The 25,921-nt window shown below is 48.7% G+C and overlaps 3 protein-coding genes across 5 annotated transcripts; 2 read left to right on the forward strand and 1 right to left on the reverse strand.

The window, feature by feature from the left end:
* Positions 1 to 809: 809 nt before the first annotated feature.
* LOC125525162 (putative disease resistance protein RGA1) lies at positions 810 to 5,112 on the forward strand. The gene is made up of 2 exons (XM_048690179.2): positions 810 to 4,282; positions 4,972 to 5,112. Exon 1 carries the CDS (start codon positions 810 to 812, stop codon positions 4,254 to 4,256), a length of 3,447 nt encoding a protein of 1,148 aa, XP_048546136.2. The 3' UTR covers positions 4,257 to 4,282; positions 4,972 to 5,112.
* A 3,897-nt stretch (positions 5,113 to 9,009) lies between these two features.
* LOC125525172 (uncharacterized) lies at positions 9,010 to 13,147 on the forward strand. 3 transcript variants are annotated; one of them, XM_048690191.2, is made up of 4 exons: positions 9,010 to 9,335; positions 10,019 to 11,328; positions 12,082 to 12,537; positions 12,671 to 13,147. In XM_048690191.2, exons 2-4 carry the CDS (start codon positions 10,267 to 10,269, stop codon positions 12,947 to 12,949), a joined length of 1,797 nt encoding a protein of 598 aa, XP_048546148.2. In that variant the 5' UTR covers positions 9,010 to 9,335; positions 10,019 to 10,266; the 3' UTR covers positions 12,950 to 13,147. The 3 variants fall into 3 exon arrangements, with proteins under 3 accessions (XP_048546148.2, XP_087384574.1, XP_048546154.2); XM_087528448.1 differs by lacking the exon at positions 9,010 to 9,335 and adding an exon at positions 9,384 to 9,935; XM_048690197.2 differs by lacking the exon at positions 9,010 to 9,335 and adding an exon at positions 9,384 to 9,906.
* Positions 13,148 to 15,122: 1,975 nt separating this feature from the next.
* LOC125525187 (uncharacterized) lies at positions 15,123 to 16,338 on the reverse strand. The gene is made up of 2 exons (XM_048690202.2): positions 16,072 to 16,338; positions 15,123 to 15,956 (listed from the first exon to the last, which is right to left on the reverse strand). The coding sequence occupies exons 1-2, from the start codon at positions 16,267 to 16,269 to the stop codon at positions 15,291 to 15,293; spliced, it is 864 nt and encodes a 287-aa protein (XP_048546159.1). The 5' UTR covers positions 16,270 to 16,338; the 3' UTR covers positions 15,123 to 15,290.
* Between the last annotated feature and the right edge of the window lie 9,583 nt (positions 16,339 to 25,921).

The following is a 25,921-nucleotide window of genomic DNA, read 5'->3' on the forward strand; positions in this document are numbered from 1 at the left end:
CTACCCCAAGCTTGGCTAGCCAAACTCTCCGCTGCCGTGTCGCCGTCGCGGTCGCCTCCTCCTCTTCCCCAACTCCGATCGGCCTCGCCGATGACGTGCGGGCGGCAGGGTCCAGTGGAGGACTCGCCGGCGAAGGAGCATCAGTCTTCTCCCCACTTTCCTCGGAGAGGGACGTCACCGGAGGCGGCAACCTCGTCTCCGATCATCCGATGGTGCCGCCATTAGGAAACAGCAACCTCGACCCAGCGATGGCGACTAGGTCTTGCAGTGGACAGACCATGGTACGCTATAGCGTTTAGAAAAGGTCCCGCGCTAAGAGTCTTTTGTTCAAACATTTGAATAAACATTTTAAATAGCTCGCTATAGCTCCGCTATAGCACGCTATAGCATTTAGAAGAGGTCCGCCGCTAAGAGGCTTAGCACGCTATTTAAAACTTTGGGACAGACCCTACGGAGAAAACCTAGGTACGTCTGCATCGCTCTCGATTCAAAAACCTAGGTATATCTGCATCGCTCTCACTTCACGAACCAAGAGCTCTCATCGGCCGCTGAAGCTATATATCTACCGCCTGAAGAGAGTGTCCGTCCTCGACAAATGCCTCCGCAGATTCGCCCTTCGCTGCTGTCACAACGTAGAACGTACCCGACACTTTTGTTTGAACCAATTCCTACACGCTGATGAAACTATCCATATGTGGAGAAAATGATTACTGCACCAGCTGTTTGTCGTATATATACTTCCAAAATGCTTAATGCATCTCTTATTTGTCCACAGGAACGAAGAAACTAATCTCCAGACTACAATCTCTATGAGCATATCAAGGGCTATTGGGGCCATTAGTGGCCTCAATGAATGTGTCAATTTGTTTCAATGGATTGGATCTTCTCTTTCATATCTGCGCTCCCGGGGGTCTGTAACACAGCAAAAAAGTATTGAGCATGAAGTATTGCACTTGCAAAGTGGCTTACAACGTCTTAGGGATACCCTTCCTGCATTGTATGGCCTTATTGATCAAGCAGAGTGGAGGATCCATGAAGGCCGTGTGGCTGAGCTCCTTCCCAACCTCAAAGATGCAGTGAATGATGCTGATGACCTTCTTGATGAATTCAGATGGCATGAGCTAAAGATGAAAGTGGAGGGCAATTCAACTCATTCTGGTTTTATTGACTTCTACCACACTACTGTACAAGGCAGCTTCAACATAGTGAATGATATCCAAGAGAGGCTAAATAATATTTCTGGTCAGCTAGAGAAAATGGGGTTGTATGGAGTGACACCAGGGTTCGACAAATCAGTCAGGCCAGACACTACCCCTTTCCTGAGTGAAAAAAGAATATTTGGTCGTGACAAGGAACTGAAGGAGATAATGGGATTTCTTGGTGTACCTCAACGTATAGGACTGGCGTGGTTAAAACGGAAGAGAGCAAGTTGTGCAGTCAATGCATCAACAAGCACATCAGCATGGAACCAAATTAGTAATGAATCAAGAATACCATCTATTCCTGTTTTGCCAATAGTTGGAATGGGGGGCGTTGGAAAGACCACTTTGGCTCAATATATATGCAATCATCAACAGGTGAAAGATTACTTTGAGTTAATAATCTGGATTTGTGCAGATAACTTTGATGTAAAGAGATTAATTAAAGATGCCATACAATCCGCTTCCGGAAAATGGACAATGCTTGATCATTTAGCTTCTCTTCAACATGCTCTTTCTCACAGTGTGAGCAATAAAAGGTTCTTGATTGTTGTTGATGACGTGTGGGATGATGCCTTGAAGGAAAATGAGCAGCGTTGGAAAGACTTCTATGATTCTTTAACAAATGTGGTACAGGGAAGTATGATGTTGGTCACAACAAGATTTCCAGATGTTGCTGATAGAGTGCGCACAATGGAGCCCTTCCCATTAGATGGTTTGAAGGAGGATGTGTTTTGGGATTTCTTTAAACTTTGTGCGTTTGGGTCTGCGAATTCCCGGAATGATCCTGAGTTAGAGAGGATTGGAAAAGGCATAGTTCCAAAGTTGAAGGGTTCTCCTTTGGCCGCCAAAACTCTTGGACGTCTATTAGGAATGAACCTTCATACAACACATTGGAATAATATACTAGAGAGTGAACTCTGGAAGTTGAAACAAGAGAAGACTGATATTTTGCCAGCTCTTCGGTTGAGCTACATATATTTGCCATTCCACTTGAAGAGATGCTTCTCGTTCTGTGCTCTATACGCCAAAGATCACAAATTTGAAAAGGGACATTTAGCTGAAATTTGGGTGGCAGAAGGCTTTGTGGAGCCTCAAGGCGACATTCCACTTGATGATATTGGCCATCAGTACTTTGAGGACCTTGTAAATAGGTCCTTCTTTCAAGAAGTTTGCGGTACATACATAATCCATGACTTGCTGCATGACATGGCAAAACTAGTGTCAGGTCATGACTGCTTCACCATAAGAAATATGAGGGACTTCCAAATGGTTCCCCAGAATGTTCGTCATCTGTACATACTCCCAAGCAGAGACTTGAGCACTCCCAACTTGTTAAGCCTAAGCAAGCACACAAAGCTGCGTACACTAATTTGTGACATGTCTTTTCGGAATCAAGCTGCAGTTATAATGGACCGTTGGTGTTGTGAGCTTCAGCGTTTGCGTGTGCTCTTTTGGGCCTCTCCAAATGAGTTGCCAGACAGTATTGCCAACTTGAAGCATCTTCGGCATCTTGAAATCTCCAAGGCTTGTGCTTTCAATAGCTTTTCTTCAGCATTTTGTTCCCTCTATAATCTGCAGAGACTATACGCGAAGGAGTGCAAGCTAGAAAGTTTGCCCTGTGATTTTAGTAAGTTGATAAGTTTACAGAGACTTAAATCACGAGGATTTGAATATTATGCAGGGTGTACTCTGAATATTGATGCAACCAATCGGTTCGAAATGATGTTGATAAAGAATTTGAACCAATTTGATGGAAGTATGAGCATAAGGAATCTTGGTTCTGTGAGCAATTGTTATGCGGCAGAATTTAAACTGAAGGATAAGAAGTATCTTCGCCGACTGGGACTGACATGGTCTTTGCCGTTCTCTCCTGAGGACGTCGAGAAAGAAGTGCTTCAAGCCCTACAGCCTCCCACCAGTCTGGAATCTCTGCTCCTCAACGGTTATCCAGATGTGTCTCTCCCAAATTGGTTGCAGCAGCATAGAAACGTAAATGAGATGCCTGCTGTGTTAGTTGACAACAATAATAATGACGAGATTGGTACTTTGCTGTCCTTGGAAGAGCTAATCATTCTTCAGTGTCAAAATCTACGAAGCGTTGAGCAACTTCTGCGTCCAGCTTATGTGCCTACCATCAAGAAATTAAGGATTGTTGATTGCAACCAGTTAGTATCATTACCAACTGAAACTTTTGGGGATTTTCATTCCCTTGAGAGATTAGAAGTGCATGGTTGTCCAAATATCTGCTCGAGAAGTTTGGTGGCGCACTCCCTCAAGACACTCAAACTGGGAAGTTCTGGGTATCTCACAAACAATATCCAGTGCTGCTCCCTCATCGAGTTCTATTTATCAAGTGACTATGTCACGACCATCCAACCCCAAATGTGGAATCTTCCAGCTCTACAAAAGTTGCATGTTGCAAACTGCAGATATCTTTTATCTGTTGGACAAGGACAACCACCAAACAGGGCATTCGAATCCCTTACATTGCTAATCATTGAAAATTGTGAGAACCTGACAACACTGGACGGTCTCCTAACGGAACAATGTTTGCCTGCCATTCAAACGATTGATGTTAGGAATTGTGGCAAGTTAATGTTCCTTTTTGGTGAAAGGCCTGGGAGTTTTCCTTACCTGAAAGATCTGTTGTTTCGTGATTGCCCTAGTCTCAAATGGCCAAGGGAACTAGTATTACCATCATCCCTAAAAAAGCTCCACTTAGTTCGATGTGGGGATATTTCCTCCTGGTTTTTAAGCTGCCTACAAAACCTCAAATCTCTGGTTGATCTGGCTTTGATTGGATGTCCAAGTATAACATCCATTCCACCCGGCCCTTGCAGAAGTAATCTCGCATCACTTCGTGATTTGCATATCTCGGGTTGTCCGGACCTCGTGTCAATTGGTGGAGCAAAGGCAGTTGCAAAAATAAAGTATGTGGGCATTTACGATTGCCCAAAGATGGAGGATCTTAAGCAGCCTGTGAGCAGAGGCACAGATATGCTGTCACTTACACTTGGACCTTCACCCTCCTGTTCATTTCCGACTCAGTTGTAAGAGAGTGGGGTCTCTCTTTCCACATGGTACGTGTGTTTACATCTCACATAAGTTGACACTAGTTCCTTTCCAGATTTTGTTCGTTTGTTCTTGCATTCTTCTGATGTACTCACAGCAATATAACACGTCTGTAGCTGCGTATGTTGGGCGCCCTACTGATAACACCTCATCTTTTGCACTTCTCTGATTCATGGTCAATGCTTTTATTTCTGTGTTACTTCTTGCTTGCTTGAATTCACTTTGCACAGTAGCAAACACGTTAGGACAGTTGAGCGATAATTGCTTTCAATGTCTTTTTTAACATTAGCTGTGAGTACATGTATACTGAAGTTAATCGCTGCAGTATCGAGTTGCCTTCCTGTGTTGCTACGATTTATCACTGCATATATCTAGGATCCAAGGGCGTTGCAAATTCGCAAAATTGATGCAAGTTGGGCGAGAGCATGCTTATAGTTATAGCTAATACGTCTGTCAGGTTATTTGTTTCTGACCCTCTACAAGTAGAATGTTCTAGCTAAATGAAGTGCCTCGTGCATCACGCTCACTACATACATGCTTCTGTTCGCCAAAACACCCGCGCTTTGAAACTCTGTATATGATGCAAGGACAAATTCTTAATTCTCGTTGCAGCCTGCAGTCCCATTTTCCTATTCATAAATGTACGGATTTTCGTTCGATGCACTTTACTGACCAATGCCGTCTTCTCCTGATGCAGCTTATGACCAAGTGCAAGTTAACTCGCATCAAGGCCAGTGAGGAGGGAAAATGCATCTCTCCAGTCCAAACTTACATGCTGATAACTATCGGTTCCGGTTCCGCGGAACGGCAGAAGACGCTTTCAAGCCGTTCATTTTTTTCTTTTAAAGGAGGACACCCGGTCTCTGCATCAGAACGATGCATACAGCCACATATATGAATAAAAATGAGGTTCAACAAGGTCTTAATGTCTCAAAGCAAAATACAAAACGGCAAGCTCACACAGAGCCACAACGCCAAGAACAAAACTCCCAAAAGCCACAACCGACTGGCATAACAAAAGATAGGAAAACTAATTGTCTATCCTATTACATGACCGCCATCCAAACCGGTTGAAGATATCCCGCGCTACCATCTCTCGCCGGACAGATCCAGTAACCAAACGCTCCCTGGCCTCCGTCGGAGTGAGTAAAGACCACATACGAATCAGCGCAGTAGTTCGGAACAAAACCTGCAAAAAATGAATAGTTGTTGTTCTGTTAAAAGTCAAATCATTTCCGCAGTTCTAAATTGCCCATAACAACGCGCATACTCCTACACGAATGTGTCTAGCTGTTTCGGACTCTATCCCAACAAGCCACGTTCCAAATAACGTACCGACCGAATTCGGAGGAGTAATGTTAAAGGCAATTTGCACGGTGCGCCACAAAACTCTCGCCAACGGGCAATCAAAAAAGAGATGCTTGATATTCTCGTCCCGTTTCAAGCCGTTCATAACTCCCCGATGTCTTTCAAGGGGGTCTACTTGTTCTTTGCAATGCTTGTGCAGACGCAATCCAGTACTTTCCAATGTGTTTCTACGACTGTCTGAGAACCATGAAAGCCAGTGAACTTGGATCTTCCCAAAACAAAAAGTGTCTCTACGAGTGCTTGAGAACATATTCTGCTGTATTTGCAATAAGTGAGGGTAAAACATGTATTGCGCTACTATGGCCTATTAGGCTTTGTACAATGAGAGATGCTTAGGGGGGTGCTTAGAAAAATAAACCGAATTTTTCTGAAGCACCGGTGCCTATTTCTATAGAAGAGACGCTTAGTTAAGCGTCTACCCCAGTACAAATAAGCACCGGTGCTTAAGGAAATCTTGGTTTATTTCTCTAAGCACCTCCCATTGTACAAGGCCTTATGGTGTGGCTGTGTCATTTGCTTTTGCCTGTTTCTCGGTCGATTTGTGAACAGTTTTATACTCCAAACTTGGCTGGTGACAGCTCGTGCCCTTTTTTTGCCTTGCTACCATCATCCGAGCGCAGCTTAGAGTTAATGGGAGAAAGAGGCAGGGGTCAGTTGGGCAGAGGAGATCGGCCGAAAATCCCCGTTGTTTCTTTTTTTGAAAAAAGAGGATCACCCTCGGCCTCTGTATTAGAATGATGCATGCAGCCCCAAAACTCCCCGTTGTTTTAAGGCCAAACACGCTACTCTTTAGAAAATCCCTGCTGGTGGAGGCGGCCGGATCGCACGAGGGGGTAGGGGATCGAGGTAGAGGAGTGAGATTTTCTTTCTTTCTTTTCGAAAAGGCTAAAAATCTGACATCAGATTTTTAGGTTTTCAGATTGAACGTTGTTTCTACTGTTGGATCACGGAGCAAAGATCTTCGAGCAAGGGGGTGCCACGTCATGTCGTGACCTTTTGTTGTCGCTCGGGCGGCAAGCGCACGAGTTCTCCATCGCCATGCATCCCCCTTGCCCACCACACACATCACTTTCTCTCATCTCTTGCTTCCTCCCCGTCGACCATTCCTCTCCCCCCTGGCACGGGTAGCGCATGGCGATAGAGAGGAGCCACGTCGGAGGAGCTGCACATGGAGCCCATGCGCGAGCACATGCGGGGATGTGGTGTCGCGGGGAGGACACGTCGGCTGCGACGAAGAAGAGCGTTGGAGATGTGGTGCCACAGGACTCACCGGAGTCACGTCGGCGGTCGGCGGAGGCGGTGTGGCTCGGGTATCGATGAAATCGATGCTCCAGTGGTCTTCGGGCGTGCGGACGGTGTCCTGGAGGTGCGTTAGGTGATGTCGAAGGCGAGGGTGGTGGCGGTTTTGTGCATGGGGGTCGGGTCTCGTCAGAATCGTGCTTGAGGTGTCTCGGGCAGAGGCGGCGGTGTGAGCAGCCCAGGGATGCTCTGGTGAAATAGGTTGCTTTTCTTTAAGAGGGGGTCCGATGGTATTTATAGGACAGGCCCACGGGGTCGTACGCGTGCTCGGATGGCACGAACGCGGGATCGTGGTGAGTGGGGAGCTCAAGCATGGGCGTGTGGGCTTCGGGCAGAGATTGACGTCGACGCAGCCGACAGCTAGAGAGAGAGAGTGTGTGCTAGCTGGGCTGGGATTGGATCCCAGTCATACAGTTTCGTTTTTTGCTCGTGATGCGCGTGTGTTGGGATGTCTAGCTGGGCTGGCCTGGCTGACCGTCCTTTTGGGCTTTTAATTATTTAATTATTTATCTTTTTTCTGTTTATCTTTTTTGTTTTTTAACCCAGGTCGTAATTATAGTTTGAAATTTCCCAAATTCAAACTACTTTAAATCCTTTGAACACACCAGAAAAATAGGGAACATATTGATCTTTCGAAATTACTTTTCTGCCCTTATGCAATTTTCAAAAAGGTTTAATGCATAAAAAATCAATATGGCCTCTAATCAAACTACAATTAGTTTTAGGGTTTAAGAATTTGTCAATTTGTTTTTTCAAACACCAAATATGCATTGAAATCATGAAATGAAATGCTTATAAATGCACATCCTAAATTTGAATAATTTGGGACCTGACAAACTAACCCCCTTAAGATGAATCTCGTCCCTGAGATTAGGTGTGCCCAACAAATAGGTACCGATGGTTCTCTCAAAGTTCATCTTCCTGCTCCCATGTTGCTTCTTCCTCGGTGTGGTGCTCCCATAGTATTGCAAAACTTAAAAACCTTGGTTCTCATGATTCTCTCGGCTGCTTCTAAAATCTTGACTGACTTTTTTCTTCATAGGTCAGATCCTCCTTTATCGGAACCTCTTGCAATGGTATCGTCTCTCTCAGGGGTGTCCATCATGTCAGGATGACTGGCATTGAAGGATTGCAAGGCCGCATAGCGTGGGTGATTCACCAACCGATGTTCATTAGATTATTTCTAGTCCTCGTTTCTAGCAACGAGTGACTATTGCGGTCTTGGAAGCTTGATTTGGGATGGAGTTTGCGGTTGTCCCTTTCATTTACCGCTTGTTCAGTAGATCTTCAATATCCGGCGGGCGGCATATAATCGATAGAGAAATGGATAGCCGAAATAGCTTTGGATGTAATTTTATTTATTTTTCTAGTTGTTTTGTATTTTGTTGCCTTTCCATTATACTCCTTTTTTTGGTACTGTTTTTTAAGGGGACTTGGTACTTTTCTTAGCAGACATACGATGACCTTTTGATGTCTTTGAAAAATTGCTCAGGTTCCTTCCGGCCGGCACGGGGGCGGGCGCCAGCACCGGGGCTGCAACGTGGGTCGGCACACGCATGTCCCCCAGCGAGCGCGCACGCGAGGGGCGGCTGGAGCCGGAGGCCCAGCCCCCGCTCGCGCAGCCGACCAGGCCAGACACACGCCGCGGCGGGCGGGAGACGGCATCCGATGACCCGCCGCGCATCCGCAGTGGTTGATGCCGCCGCTATCGCAGGTAGGGCCTGCTCCGTTCCACGGTCAAGCGCGTGAGGTCACCGCTCCCCGGCGGGGGCCCCATGCATGCCAACACGCCATGCCAATCAGACACCCACCCGCCCCAGTCCACGCTCGCCGACGTCCACGTAACAACAACTACTCACTCAACGGGGACTTGATAGGAGGAAGAAAAAGAAGAACGAATACCACGCACGCCACATCATCCCCCACTCAACCCACCTCGACCCGATGAGCCACCATCCATCCATCGACAAAAGAAAGGAAAAGGAGCTCCGATAACAAAGCTAGGTAGCGCCATCTCCCATCGCAAGCGAACAAGGCCCGCCCCAAATAATTGTGTCGAGTGGGAGTAAAGATTGCATTTTTCTCTAGTTGTAGTAGACGACCTCCCACTCACGCAGCCCGTCGTCGTCCGTCCTCCTCCTCCTCCTCGTCGCGGTCCTAGAGGAGGGCCCTCCCCCTCCGCACCGTACAGTTTCCAAGTGTACCCTCTCGTACCCCGTACTTGTCTGCCTTCCCGGCCACATCCGGACCAGAGCTCCAGGTTTCCACGCGCGACCCCCGACACTGACCACCGGCGAGGTCGGACGGACGGACGGACGACGAGGCACCCGCAGCGACGACGGCGACGGCGACGGAGGAGGCGTAGAAGCTCTTCTCCTGTCTCCTCTCCATACGGTACGCGCTCGTCCTTCTCCTCCAGCTCTTCGCCGCGCCCACGCGGGCCTCGCCTTTCCCGTGCGCGCGCGTGCGACCCTCTTAACATTCTTCCGCCCGCTTTTCGCCTCGCTTTTCCTCGGCTCCGCGTGATCCCGATTCGGCCCGACCGTCGCCTCCGCCAATCCGCTGCCTCCGGCGGCCGTTTCATTCGCTTTCGCCGGGTTTAGATTCGATCTGGGCGCGCGCGTCTTCCCATGGCGTCACGGGAGGCGACGACGGCGGAGAAAGAGGCGTGAGACCAACGGCCTTTGAATCCCGCCACAAAAACAATACTGCTACTCCAACTCCTACTCCACTCGCCACCGTCTGCTTCGAGGCGACGCATCTCGTCGCTTTCCCTCCCCTGCCTTTCCCACCCTGCGAGCGAGCGAGCGGCGTGTCTCGGCCCGCCGCCGCGCTCCCCTCATTCGCCCACGCACGTACGGCCAACTGTTCGGTCCATGCCTTGGCCTTTCCCGAACCGACCGGTTGGCCCGCCGATTGATTGATTCCGTGGTGCCCAACGCCCCCGATACGCACCAGGAATCTGGTAGTGCCCCCGCCCCCGATACGCACAAGGCCAGATATTTTTTCTCCTTCTTCTTGATTTGATTTGATTTGCTGTTTTGTTTCTGAGCGTTCAGTCCAACAAACTGATTCAGGTTCGGGCCAACGACGACGAGGAGGAGCCGGCGATTGGCGGTTGAATCTGGTGGAATGGCGCGGCGGAGTCGACCGCGATGGAGCAGCACGCACTCCGGGGTCACAGCGCCGGCGGGGAGGGATCAAATGCAGATCCTCTTCTAGCGTCAGGTTCTCATCTGAGTCCTCTGATCCAGTTCTTGCTTGCAACTTCGTGGCCGCCCTACGGTATTCTCGGATCTGGTTTGCTTGAGATTTCGCGGAGGAGATGGACGAGGACGAGTACTCTTGGGTGCGGCGCACCAAGTTCTCGCACTCCATCGTCAGGTCTAGCTCCGGCAGGTGCTCCTTCGACGAGCAGTTCAGCCGCCGCGCCGTGTCCATACAGAAAGATTTTGATTCAGAGCTCAAGAGTCTGCAGCCGAGGGTCAAAGGGGCGGTCTCAAACCCGACGAGGCCGGCGATTCCCAGGGCAAAATCGGCGGCTGGCCAGGCAGACCGCAAGACGAAAGATGTTGTGTTTTCAGATGTTCAGTTGAAACAGCGTGGTGCTATTGCTGATGGCTCACTGAAAGAAACATCAACGATGCAAGATCGGGGCGAGGTTGGACAGAAGGGAAACGGCCTGAGCTTGAAATCCCTGGATATTCCTAATCGGCGTATTGTCCGGGGTTTGAAAGATGGAAGCTCGGGCAACACGCTGGAGTTCTCTTTCCACTCGGAGGAGCAAAGCTTGAGGTTGCAGAGGGTGTGCTCTAGCCCAGGTCCTTACTTTGCCAAGGATGCAGGGCTAGCCGGCGATTCCAATCCACGGAGTGTATCTTTCAAGGTTGCTGGGGATGGATCAAAGCCGAAGAGAAGAGCGAAATCCCCTATCCCAGCGCGCGTCATCTCTGACGTTTTTAGGGAGGCGAAAGCTGCCAGCAAGAGGTTCTCCTCTCCACAGCGGCAAAGGAAATCTAGTTCTGTTCGGTTGCTGGATGATAGTCCCCCTTTTGCCTTCTCTTCGACAAGAGCAGCGACCAAATTGGTAACCAAAAGGGCCTCTTCCTGGCCAAGGAACTCCGAAGCTAGAGTTGCAAAGGTCGCTGCGCTCGATGTACTTGAGAAATGGACGGTCGACCGCTCACAGTTACTCATTGGCCACAGATTTGCATCAGGGGCGTATAGTCGTCTGTTCCACGGAATCTATAAGGAGCAGCCTGTTGCTGTCAAGTTTATCAGGCTACCTGATGATGGTGAAGACCCAGAACTGGCTGCCCGGCTTGAGAAGCAGTTCACCGTCGAAGTTACCATTTTGGCTCGGCTCCAGCATCGCAATGTCATTGAGGTAATGAAATGAATTTCCGTATAAATTTTATTTTGATGTTTTCTAGCTATCCATTGCCCAGTAGCATTTATTTCTTCATTAGCAAACAGTACAGTGACCACTATGTCATTTTGCCTTTCTATGTATTCATGGAACTGCCCATACTTGAATTTGGGGATTTTGCGTAGTTGAGTCAGTATGCAGCACCCCTCAAATTATTAACAGGTGCAATATGCATTACCTTCCATAGGGCCTCAACTTTGCTCTTCTGTATTTCTTGCATTTCTTAGTAGTGTTTCTGCAAGCATGACTTTGCTGGCAGTAGATAATCCAGGGTATTTCTCCCTAATGACATATACAAGGAATATGCTCACTGCAATGCCAAGTATCTTCTCCCCCTGCCACTAAAAAAAGAAGAAATATCTTCCTCTGGAGATGACAAGTACACGAGTAGGATACTAGTCAATGTCTTTGCCTTGGACATAACTATCTACTAACTGCTCCCGTACCCATCAGTGTAATCAATGTTGTCATAGTTGTCAAGCTCATAGCCTGTTTCACTAAAAATAATAAGAAAATTAATTTTCTTGGCTTGATATTAGACTACCTGGACCACCGCAGCTGTATTTGTATCAGTTTTTTTTAAACAGCACTGCTAGCATAAGATAGGCAGTATTATTGGACTGTAGCTACATTTTATCATGTTGGTACTCTAGATTTCATCACATACTGCAACAAAATGTTATGTTTAATACATTAACAAATTTTGTGCAGCTGGTTGGGGCATGTAGCTCTGCACCTGTCTTCTGTGTCATCACTGAGTTCCTGCCTGGGGGCTCTTTGAGAGCTTATCTGCGCAAGCTGGAGGGCAAGCAACTTCCTTTGGGGAAGATCATCTCCGTTGCCCTGGACATTGCACGTGGTCTGGAATACGTGCATTCGCAAGGAGTAATCCACCGTGATGTGAAGCCTGAGAACATTCTGTTTGACGCAGAATGTTGCGCAAAGGTCGTTGATTTTGGAGTAGCTTTTGAAGACGTTTACTGCAACACGATGGAAGATGACCCAGGCACATATAGATGGATGGCGCCGGAGATGTGTAAGCGCAAGCCATATGGTCCGAAAGTCGATGTTTATAGTTTTGGGCTCGTCTTGTGGGAACTGGTTAGTGGTTCGATCCCTTATGAAGAGATGACTCCGCTCCAAGCAGCTTATGCAGTTGTTAATAAGGTATTCACTCTCCTAATTCACTTATCTTCCAATTTGTTTCCGCCGCAGTGAGGAAATTTCCCAAAGAAACATTCAGTTTACTCACTTGACAGTTCTGCGCATGAACTGTTTGTTAACGAAATTCTAATTTCAGAACTTGCGACCGGTTGTTCCTTCGAGCTGCCCGACGCCATTGCAACAATTGATGGAGCAATGCTGGTCCGCTCAACCCGAGAAGAGGCCCGAGTTTACTCAGATAGTTCAGACCCTTGAAAGACTCAAGGCGACTCTCGATAGAGATGGAACCATTGAGAAGACCAGCTGCCAGGAAGCAGCTCAGGAGCAAAACAAGAACAGGCTTGCCAACTGGATCCTAAAGCTCTCATATAGCCCACCGGATTTCTCAGGGCCCCCGCCGCCGAAGCTGCTGTGATTGTGTGTCCTCTTCCTCCCAGAACGTGTTATGTGGAGTAGATCACAGCTCTGTAAATCAATTTTTCGTTGTATATAAACACAAACTACACGAGACACACCTTTCTTTTTCTTTACATTATAGATCACAATAAATATTTTCTGGACTCTGTTTTAGAAGAAAAACCATCTCAGAAGAATGGACGAAATCTTGATTGTATGGTTTGTTGGTACTATGGTTGATATGAGGCTGCCGCGTTGATACTAGGGCTTTGATGGGGCACTACTTCGTCCGGCGGTAGTTTGTCCACGCACCATGCCGCCTTCATCTTGGGGCTTGGTGTGTTTTCCCCCTTTGTTTCGAGAATGTTTACGATTGTGGCTGTTGTGGGGTGGCACATATAGCGGTCCGTTGGGACTAAGAACGATAGTTACAGTGTCGGAAATAAACAACTACTGAAGAGACAGTTTGAGGCATGCGGCACGGCAAGGCATGCCTACGCTTCTAGTTTCATATAGTCCCAATGGGGAACCTATATATATGCCCAAAACACACTCCATTTTTCTATGTTAAGATCTCTAGAACTAGTCATCCTCAAAAAGAAAAAGAAAAAACATAGAATTGCTCAAGTCAAGAGATTTTCCAACAAAGGCTGTTTTTTATTGACTTGTAATTTAGCATCAAGTGTATATGGCCTCTCCATGTCTACGATGCACACAACAAAATACAAACGCACACACAAATAATCACGACGATAAGCGAAAAGTCATACAAGACCGAAGCTTTGCTTGGACGAAGAAAAAAAATCAAAGCGATCGAAACAAAGATCGACGAAATAAAACAAAAATCATTGGCACCAACCATATCATGACAACAAAAAGACCATGAGATGGTTCTCTATAACCAACGCCTTCAGAAAGGGAATGATGCACAAGCGCCTTATGGCCGGATCCAACCACCAAAGGCTAGATCGATGGTTTTCACCCTGAAGATCAAGTCCGAGCAAAGCCCCCAACTTGGTAACCAGGCAACATCGCCATTGCTAGGCATAACCAACTGGTGTCAGACCTAAGATTTTCATCCCGGAGCTCGTGACATGGTACTCAAAAAGCACCAACTAATCAAAGTCAGCATGCGCTGTCGCCTCCACTTTCCACGGTCTCATGAGCCAACATATAAGCACGGTAATGAAGTGACATGTCATGCAAGTGATGATCTTGCACGTGCCGGCGGTAGACGAGGGAGGAAGGCCATCGGTACCACCAAAATTCCCAGTTCAGGATGCTCTGGCAGTCCCATACTATCCTCCCAGATGGCAGTCGGTAACAAATATGAACAATCTTATATTTCTTTACAGAGGGAGTATGAGACAACCGATAATCCTAAACACACGGCACCCATATGAACGACGAACTTCTTCCATCTATCTAAACCGCTCCCCCTGAATTTCAGCCGGGGTGGGGTCCTTCCCTCCCTCGTAATCCAATCATATTTTGCCAACTAAAACTAACCCTATAAAAAAGACCTCGTAAAGGCCGGTCCGAGTAGCATCAGTGATGAGACAACACCATCACACGCTGCATGTTGCCCCGTCGTCCTCGCTTTTGGCAGCAGATCAAACCATACATGGTGGAATGAGTCCGCAACGCAACGCAACGCAAGGGCAGACCTGTTAAGCTAGTAGAGAAGTTGTCCCGGGCCACAAATCTCCCTACTAAAATTAGACTCATGCATACCCACTAGCTAGCTAGAGATGCTCTATATAAGTACCGACCACTCCTCTGATTCGCTGCATTAAGATACTCAAATCGCAGTGCAGGGGTAGGTCGCTAGAGATCAAACCAAATACTGTTTTCAAATGATAAAGTGTCACACGTGTTGCATGAAGCACTCCGACCCTGACAGTTTTTACAATCAATGTTGCCATTCGAAAAGAAAAAAACAACGAAAGAAACTAAAATTCGGCATCCGAACAAAAAAGTCATCATACTTGACAACTAACATCCTCGCGTCACTAAATTTGGTATAAAAAATATTTAGAGTTGTCATGTGTTCGTGTCACGTGTGACATTTATCATCGATTGATCACCTCGGCCGTGGTCGATGGCTGCGTAAGAGATAGCTGGGTGGGTTGGTTCACCGGAGCAAAGATCATTGAGGGAGGCCAACGCCCCTACCCGAAGCGCTCGGTAAATGAAGGAGCAGCTGCATCCTTGGCGGTTTTGATCACCGAGGGAGCAAGCAAACAGTGTATTCCCACACGAGAATTCAATTCATAGGTATGTATGTATGTATGTATTCGTGGTAATTTCTTAGGCCGGCAGTTCACAGGTTGCAGCCATCTCCAGGTGCGATCGACCACTCAGGCAACCTCCACCGCGGTCCGGCCGCCGAAGTCGAGCGTCAGCATGGAGGCCCTGAACCTGCGCTGCTTCTCGCTCTCCGGGGATCCGGCCGCCACGGGGGAACCGGCGGCCGGCAGGAGGCGGTCCGGCGTGCCGAGCCACTTGGCCTCCATGTACCGGCGCTTCCTCCAGGGTGCCATGTGCAGGCTGCTCTCCCGCGCGCACCGCTTCGCGGCGGCGCACATGGCCGCGACCACGGCGCGCAGCTTCTCCGCCCTGCCCACGAACGCCTCCGGGAGCGCGGCCACCAGCGCGCCGTACCCGGCGCCGCCGCGCGCCATGGCGAACTCGGCCCGGAAGCTGGGCTCCACCACCACCCGCACCGCCCTGCCGCTCCTCGTCGGCACCACCACGTCCACGTAGCTGTGCTCCCCCGCGGGGAACTCCGCCGAGCGCGCCCACCTGGACCGGCACACGGCGCTGTCGTACCCGGCGTCGCGCAGCCGCGCCGCGACGGACCGGAGCGTGCAGCCCCGGCACCCACCGCCGGCCGTCGCGCGGGTCGCGCAGGAGGAGCAGACGCCAGCTGCCGCGGTGGCGGTGCCGGACCGCGCATGCCTGACGGCCTCCTCCGTGTCCGCCCGGATCCGGCTCTCCGCCGAGCTCGTCTTGCCCAGCACCTCCTGCGTGTACGCATTCGTGACGGCGAGATTAATTTACATGCCGCCCGATGATGCGATGACAAACAGCCAAGCACACACGCCAACCAGTTCACGACGATCGACTCCATTAACTTACATGCAAATGGGAGAGCTGCTCCGCCCAGAACGCGCTGCTCTCGGCGGCGGCGCCGCCGCCGGCCCTCTCGTCGTCGCTGCAGCCGCCGTCGCCGACGGTGGTTTCGTCCTCGGGCCGCCGCTCCCGGTCGGCCTCCTCGTAGAACCCCAGCACCATGTTCGACAGGCTCCTCTCGTCGCCGGCCTCCGCCACAACCATTTCCTTCTCTCGTGCTTGGTTGTAAATCTGGTGTGCGTGGCTCACGTTGCTCCGTGTGGTCAGCTGCGGGCTCCTTCCCGCCGGCTTATATACCCGGAGACGCGGCGGACGTGGCGAGGCGGCAGTGGATGGTACGGTGCTCGCGGCGGGACCCGCGCGGAGTGGATGAGGCAGTTCCAGATGGCGTGGGGCCCCGGTCGCTAGGGATAATTGAACAGCACGATCACACGTCGGTTCATGGCCTTGATCCTCTGCGGAGGAGCAAAAAATGCTAGATGCACGAACAGTTACGGGGCTTTACAGACTCCTTCCAATTTACTAAACGTTCACCGAGCAATGCTACACATACGCAATGTTTAAGGCTGCAAACAAGTCGAGTTCGAGCGAGTTGCACATGGCTCGGCTCAACTCATATTAAAATTCGAGCGAGCTCAAACTAAGTGAAGCTCAAGGTCAAGCTGTAGAACATGACTCATACTTAGCTTGTAACAATTTTGAGTTGATCTCGAGCTAGTTTCGAGCTAAATGAGAGGATAAAAATATAAATCTATGACTATTATTCCAGCTAGATAAAGCACAACACCACATAAAAAAACACTAAAAATATTATTCCATCAGAATGATGATAATTTAAGTTTCTTAGATGTAATTTGACTTATTCTCTCATGGCTGAATGTCTAGAATCGACATAAGATAATGATTCACAAAATATACTCCCATCATTGGGACCACCACCGTGGAGTATATAATTGGGAAAACGAAGCAGATGGTGGTCTTCAATTGAAGGTACCACCATCGCTTCATAGTCGGGAGAGCTCATCTTTTCTTGGACCAACAGATGGTGGTTTTCATGGATGAAAGAAAACAAAAAAGAAAGGTGCATATGCTGGGAAACAACAGAATAGTTAACGCACGGCCGACCACTTACCATACGAAGGTAGAAATTTTCTCAGCAATTAATTAAGCTTACATGCTTGCTTGCAAATAAACAAAGAAAAATCCTGAATGACATATATGGCATAAATTATCCTATTTTCATTTAATATCTAGCATGCTCATCTAACATAATAATATTATGCCGAGCTATCGAGCTAAAATCGAGCGAGACAGTATTGGCTCAAGATCGGCTCATTTCTTGACCGAGCTACAAAAAATGTTCATACTCAGCTTGTTTCTTTTCGAGTCGATCTCAAGCCGAGCCAAAAAAACGAGTCAATCTCGAGCGAGTCGTGATCCTCGAGCTTTTCTTGCAGCCCTAGTAATGTTACATTCAGATTCTACATAAAAGTTGATGTGGGGTTTGTTAATTGGGCCAAGATTAGCAGCTGAGGCCCACCCCGGTTAAAATCAGGGGGGCAGAAGAGAATTTTATGGAAGGTTAAGTAAGCTCACGGAGAAGGTTTCGTAGGTGTAGAATTATTGACGTTCACCCCCCCCCCCCCTTGATTTTCATGGGGTGGGCCCGCTTCCACAACTAACCCCAATCATTAACGGCCACGTTGAATCAGCCCCCGTAACACCCCGTAATCCTTCGTACGTGTAGCATTGTTGGCGGAGGAGCGCGGAAGATTTTGTTACATGGAGTAGCAAATGAGATTTTGCAAAGAAGTGAAGGAAGTGATGTACATCTTTGGGTAGGCCTCGGGACTGAAAACAATTACCAAAAGTCCTCGGTGATACTGATCAGACCGGACTGAGGAAGATACAGAGAGGGTAGCCGCGGCCCTTCCCTGGAGGATTCAGAGTTTTCTGTGCAAGTATCTAGGGCTCCAGCTTTTGATCAAACAACTAACCCGCAATCAGTGGATGCGGTGTTGAACTTCCTGTCAAGATGGACGAGAGGCATGATTACAAGGCCGGACAAGCTGATCTTTGTGGTGAGGGCCAGGCCTACTCACCATCTTATCGTGGCTGATGCATCGAAGTTGGTGCTTGATAGCATTGATAGAGAGTGCAAGGCATTCTTCTGGGCCGGAACAGAGGAGATCCACGGCGGCAAGTGCCTAGTTGCTTGGAAGCACGTATGTTGGCTGAAGGAACTTGGTGGAGTTGGCGAGATCAATACGCAAGGAATCGCCCTCCGGCTCAGATGAGAATGGTTAAGGCGTACTGATACATCCAAACCTTGGCATGACCTGGCCATGTCCGTGGACAAGGATATGCAGGCCGATTTTGCCAGCTTAGTGCACTAGAAGCTCAGAGATGGAACCGCGTGTTGTTCTGCAAGGATAGGTGGATCCAGGGGCTCCGAATTGCCGAGATTGCGCCACTTGTGGTAGGGCAAGTCAAGACTCAGACTGTTACTAGAAGATTGGAGAGGGATGGGTTGACTGCAAGCAAATGGATAAACGATATCAAGGGGGGCTGTCCACCGATGGCTTGGTCTAGTTCATTTATCTTTGGGAGATCACAAGTGACTCGAACCTTGATCCAAACGTGGGAGATCAGGCGATCTGGAAGTGGTCTGCCTCTGGCCAGTAGTCGGCGGCATCTGCTGTAACGCCCTCGATGCGGCTATATCTCCCACGTGTCGAAGCACGACTTAGAGGCATAACCGCATTGAAAGCAATGTCGCAAGTGAGGTAATCTTCACACAACCCATGTAATACAAAAGGGGAAAAGATACATAGTTGGCTTACAATCGCCACTTCACACAATTACAAGAATAAAGCATTACATCATCCAAATACAATCAAGGCCCGACTACGGAACCAAAATAAAAGAAGAACCCCAAATGCGACAAGGTCCCTGATCGACCCCAACTGGGCTCCACTACTGATCAACTAGAACGAAACAACACGAAGGACAAGATCTTCATCGAGCTCCTCCTGAGCTTGGTTGCATCATCTGCACGGACTCATCAGCACCTGCAAGCTGGTTTTGGAAGTATCTGTGAGCCATGGGGACTCAGCAATCTCACACCCTCGCGATCAAGACTATTTAAGCTTATGGGTAAGGTAAAGGTATGAGGTGGAGCTGCAGCAAGCGACTAGCATATGTGGTGGCTAACATACGCAAATGAGAGCGAGAAGAGAAGGCAAAAGCACGGTCGATAAACTATGATCAAGAAGTGATCCTAGAACAACCTACGTCAAGCATTACTCCAACACCGTGTTCACTTCCCGGACTCCGCCGGAAAGAGACCATCACGGTTACACACGCGGTTGATACATTTTAATTAAGGTCAAGTTCAGGTTTTCTACAACCGGACGTTAACAAATTCACATCTGCCCATAACCGCGGGCACGACTTTCGAAAGTTCAAAACCCTGCAGGAGTGTCCCAACTTAGCCCATCACAAGCTCTCGCGGTCAACGAAGGAATAGACCTCCTCCCGAGACATTCCGATCAGACTCGGTATCCCTGTTCTACAAGACATTTCGACAAGGTAAAACTAAACCAGCAACACCACCCAGATGTGCCGACAAATCCCGATAGGAGCTGCACATATCTCGTTCTCAGGGCACACCGGATGAGCAAGACGTCGGGTAAGCCAGCCCAGAGTTGCCCCTGGTAGCCTCGGACATCGCTCAGTTGGACCAACACTCAGAGGAGCACTGGCCCGGGGGGTAAAATAATGATGACCCTCAGGAGCGCGACTCCCAAGGGAAAAGAAAAAAAGGCTAGGTGGCAAATGGTAAAACCAATGTTGGGCATTGCTGGAAGAGTTTTACTTAAGGCGAACTGTCAAGGGGTTCTCATTATTACCCAACCGCGTAAGGAACGCAAAATCCGGGAACATAACACCAATATGACGGAAACTAGGGCGACAAGAGTGGAACAAAACACCAGGCATAAGGCCGAGCCTTCCACCCTTTACCAAGTATATAGATGCATTAATTGAAATAAGATATACTGTGATATCCCAACAAGTAAACATGTTCCAACAAGGAACAACATTTCCATGTTCCAACAAGGAACAAACTTCAATCTTCACCTGCAACTAACAACGCTATAAGAGGGGCTGAGCAAAGCGGTAACATAGCCAAACAACGGTTTGTTAGGACAAGGTGGGTTAGAGGCTTGGTTCAACAATACGGGTGGCATGATAAGCAAGTGGTAGGTATCGCAGCATAGGCATAGCAAAAGAGCGAGCATCTAGCAAAGCAAAGATAGTAGTGATTTCGAGGGTATGATCATCTTGCCTGAAATCCCGCAAGGAAGAAGAACGAGCCCATGAAGAAGACAAACGGACGTAGTCAAACGGATCCTCACAAACGCGACGTTATCAGAACCAACCCGAAGAAGCAAACACCGGAAAAGAAGCACACAACATAGTAAACAATCAACACATGAACATGGTATGATATGTGGGATGCGGTATGCGGTGCATATGCATGATGTGACAAGGAATACATGAACCTGGCCTCAAATTGTAAAACCAAGTGTGCCACTGGAAAGATGAGATGAAATCACTTGAAAACGATATAAAGAACGCCGGAATCGGAGTTACGGTTTGGAAATGGCAAGCAATTCAAATATGACCATGTTCTGCGATTTACAGCAAGTAGCCATCTAAATGCAACAAGATGAACATGCTACAGCACCCAAACAAGACAACAAAATATATGGAAGGGATGCATTCATGATGCTTAACAAAAGTCTAGCACTGAGCTACGGCCAATTCATCCATTAACAGGTTCAAACAAGCATGGCAAAAATGCATATGGTAAACAGATCTCAGACTTAGTGAAATTAACACTTGTCTGGAATTTCAGATCAGATAGCACTCTTCGGAGCAACAACACTATATGCTACAGGACCTGAACATGGCAAAGTAAGGCATGGCATGGAGCTACTCAAAGAGCTTAACAAAAGTCCCTTAGTGACCTTGAGCCAAAAGGGATCAGAAAATACAATTGCAAGCATGTGAACATGGCAAAAACATAATCAGTTCTCAGACTTAATGAAAACTGGAGCATGCTGAAACAGATATCAAGTAGGCATGTTCACGAGCTCGATGCACTCACTACAGAGCAAGTCATGACAAACTAAGCATACATCCATCAAGAATACACAAAATACAAGCTAGACATGGCAAGAACAATAACATAGCATGCACGGATCAACTACAACATCATCGGCAAAATCGCTAACAAGTAGACAATCTGCCCAGATTCACGAAATGACAAAAGTAGAGCTCGATTGACTCAAGCTAGGGTGCTCCATAATTGCAAACAAAGACATGGATGGATAGAGCACTACAGGATTAACAAAACATCCTTACTGATCATCCTCAAAAGAGGCACAGATCACTAGGAAACAACATGAACATATGGCCAAATGAGATAAACAGCTCAAGGACTTAGTGGAAATGCTAAGTCCCTGAAATCAGCATTACCAAGTGCCTCACTTTGCAAACTTGGGCTAGTCAGCACACACCTCACAAAAATATATGGGTTGCACCTCTAGAAAGATGGCAAAACCCTTAACAAAACATATGTATAGCTCATGGGCATATCATGCACACAATAAACATGACAAAAATGACAAATATCTAAATGGAGCAGCAGATCTGACAATTATCTCAAGTAGCACTCTTCCAACAGCATTTCGGGCATCAAGATGAACGCAAATGAAAATGATGCAATGAGATGAAATAATGTACTCTCTGAGACGAACATTTTGATATGCTATATGCATGAATCAGAGCTACGGATGCAAAGTTACGACACGATGAATATGTGCATATGAAACGTGGAAATCTCGGGGAAAATGGACGGAGTGGTACGGGACGAGGAGATCCGGGCTCGGGCGACGTGTTTGGTTCGGTGGACGTGGCCGTACAGGAACGGAGCCGTGCAGATCTGGCGGGGACGAAGTCAACGGCGACGTCGGCGCTACTCCGGCGACGAAGGAGGTCGAAACTCCGGCGTGGTGGTGCAGACGGCCGGATCCGGCGACCGGCGGCCGGATCGGGGCGCGGGTGACGCGTGGCGTGGGTGGTCGAAAGAGCTCGACCCGGGGTCGCTGCGTGGAGAGGTTGAAACTCCGGTCGCCGGGGTTGACGAGGTCGGGCTCCGGCGAGGTCGCCAGCCGACGAGAAGACGAGGCGGCGAACGGGCGCGAAGAGGCGGGGCTCGGGCCTCTGGGCGGAACGGTGGCGTGCGCGGATGCTTGCAGGCTTCGGCGGCGCGAGAGAGTGGCCGGTTAGCGGCGATGGGCGGCGCCGGCGAAGGTGGTGGAGTCCGGCAAGCGGCGGGGGCCGGCCGGCGTTGGGCGAGACGAAGCGGGTCGGGCGGCAGCGAGATCCGGGCTCGCGCGGGCCCCGGATGGGCTCCGCGGGCCGCGGCGGCGGCGCGAGGAGAGAGAGGGCGCGGTGGTGACGTGGCACGTCGTGAGTGGATGAGAGAGGCGGCCGCGCTGACGTGGCAGCCTCTGGTTGGCCGAAGTGATGTGGCGCCGGGGTGGACATGTCCGGCCGGCGCGGGAGGAAGTGTCCGGCGGCGCGCGGAGGAGTTTTTAGGGTTTGGACGGTGGGATTTTCGGAAGGGATCACATATTTATAGGTAGAGGGAGCTAGGAGAGTCCAAATGAGGTGCGGTTTTCGGCCACGCGATCGTGATCGAACGACCGAGAGGATGGAAGGGGTTTAGGTGGGTTTTGGGCCACTTTGGAGGGGTGTTGGGCCGCAACACACACGAGGCCTTTTCGGTCCCTCAGTTAACCGTTGGAGCATCAAACGAAGTCCAAATGGTACGAAACTTGACAGGCGGTCTACCGGTAGTAAACCAAGGCCGCTTGGCAAGTCTCGGTCCAATCCGGAAATGTTTAATCCCCACACACGAGAAGAAGGTAGAAATGACCACCGGAGGAGATAGGAGCGCCGGAATGCAAAACGGACAACGGGGAAAATGCTCGGATGCATGAGACGAACACGTATGCAAATGAAATGCACATGATGACATGATATGCAATGCATGGCACACAAGCAATGACAAGGCAACAACAGCGAATAATTGGACGACACCTGGCACATCGGTCTCGGGGCGTCACATCTTCATACTGTATTATGAATGAGGGTGCTAGCAGACTTGGATGCGCCAAAGGCCTATGGAAATGTTGGGCTCCCATGGCCTGTAGGCTGTTTATGTGGATGGCCCTGCAACACATACTTTGGACGTCGGACAGAAGATTTCGACATGGGCTACAAGATGCGATGTTCGATTGTTTCCTCTGCGATCAGGAGGAAGATTCGGTGGACCATATCATGCTTCAGTATGTCTATTCGAGACAAGTATGGTTCCAATGCTTCAGGTGGGCTCAGATTGATATGCATCTGCTGAAGGAAATATGCCCTAGAGGCAATAATAAAGTTATTATTTATTTCCTTATATCATGATAAATGTTTATTATTCATGCTAGAATTGTATTAACCGGAAACATAATACATGTGTGAATACATAGACAAACAGAGTGTCACTAGTATGCCTCTACTTGACTAGCTCGTTAATCAAAGATGGTTATGTTTCCTAACCATAGACAAAGAGTTGTTATTTGATTAACGGGATCACATCATTAGGTGAATGATCTGATTGACATGACCCATTCCATTAGCTTAGCACCCGATCGTTTAGTATGTTGCTATTGCTTTCTTCATGACTTATACATGTTCCTATGACTATGAGATTATGCAACTCCCGTTTGCCGGAGGAACACTTTGTGTGCTACCAAACGTCACAACGTAACTGGGTGATTATAAAGGAGCTCTACAGGTGTCTCCAAAGGTACATGTTGGGTTGGCGTATTTCGAGATTAGGATTTGTCACTCCGATTGCCGGAGAGGTATCTCTGGGCCCTCTCGGTAATGCACATCACATAAAGCCTTGCAAGCATTGCAACTAATGAGTTAGTTGTGAGATGATGTATTACGGAACGAGTAAAGAGACTTGCCGGTAACGAGATTGAACTAGGTATAGGATACCGACGATCGAATCTCGGGCAAGTAACATACCGATGACAAAGGGAACAACGTATGTTGTTATGCGGTCTGACCGATAAAGATCTTCGTAGAATATGTAGGAGCCAATATGGGCATCCAGGTCCCGCTATTGGTTATTGACCGGAGACGTGTCTCGGTCATGTCTACATTGTTCTCGAACCCGTAGGGTCCGCACGCTTAAGGTTTCGATGACAGTTATATTATGAGTTTATGAGTTTTGATGTACCGAAGGAGTTCGGAGTCCCGGATGAGATCGGGGACATGATGAGGAGTCTCGAAATGGTCGAGACGTAAAAATCGATATATTGGACGACTATATTCGGATATCGGAAAGGTTCCGAGTGATTCGAGTATTTTTCGGAGTACCGGAGAGTTACGGGAATTCGCCGGGAGAAGTATTGGGCCTTATTGGGCCATACGGGAAAGAGAGAGGGGCTGCCTAGGGCAGGCCGCGCGCCCCCCCAAGGCCTAGTCCGAATTGGACTAGGGGGAGGGGCTGCGCCCCTTCCTTGTTTCCTACTCCTACTACATGGAAGGACTCCTAGTTGGACTAGGAAAGGGGAATCCTACTCCCGGTGGGAGTAGGACTCCCCTAGGCGCGCCATAGAGAGGGTCGGCCCTCCCCTCCTCCACTCCTTTATATACGGGGGCAGGGGGCACCCCATAGACACACAAGTTGATCCACGTGATCTTACTCTTAGCCGTGTGCGGCGCCCCAGCCACCATAGTCCTCGATAATATTGTAGCGGTGCTTAGGCGAAGCCCTGCAGCAGTAGTACATCAAGATCATCACCACGCCGTCGTGCTGACGGAACTCTTCCCCGACACTTTGCTGGATCGGAGTCCGGGGATCGTCATCGAGCTGAACGTGTGCTAAAACTCGGAGGTGCCGTAGTTTCGGTGCTTGATCGGTCGGGCCGTGAAGACCTACGACTACATCAACCAAACGCTTCCGTTGTCGATCTACAAGGCACGTAGATCACACTCTCCCCTCGTTGCTATGCATCACCATGATCTTGCGTGTGCGTAGGAAATTTTTTAAAATTACTACGTTCCCCAACATCTGCTTCCTTCGGTGACAGAGCGACTGCAAAACTGGTGGCCCATCTCCCGGAAGCGCATTCCCAAGGTTTACCGGAAGGGATTCGACTCGCTGGTGATCCTGATTTGCTAGAATATTTGGAAGCAAAGGAATAGGCGAGTCTTTGGCGGCCGAGACACAATCAATGAATGGAAACTAGCCATGAGGATCTACCAGGAGCCGTGACTTTGGTTAGCGGCAGGAGTTCGGAGTGTACAACAATTGTGTGAGTAGTTGTATAGTGTGGGCGTGGGAGTGTTAATTGGCATCACCAGTTGTGGTGAGAGCCAGGAAATCCTTCTTGTAACTAACTCTTTCTTTTATAAAACTTAGGTACGCTTTTCGCGTGCTCTCATTTTTTTTACAAAGAGCAAAGTACATAGGGTAGGCAGGGGGGCATTGCCCCCCTTGCCCTAGTGAAGGTACTGCCTGTGTTGATTCAAAGCCTACATGATTTGAGTTCTTTTTCATATATTTTTGAAAGAAAGGGGTCTCCCCCCTGTCCCATTTTTATTGATGAAGCAGCAAAGAGAAATAGAAAACATGTTCTGGCATATCTGTCAACACACCCTCGCAAACTACCCAGGCAACCAAACGGATTTCTGGAGGAAATACTTAAGTCGACCTCAA

This window comes from Triticum urartu, chromosome 1A, assembly GCF_056163025.1.
Source record: "Triticum urartu cultivar PI428250 chromosome 1A, HENAU_Tu73, whole genome shotgun sequence".
NCBI lineage: Eukaryota > Viridiplantae > Streptophyta > Magnoliopsida > Poales > Poaceae > Triticum > Triticum urartu.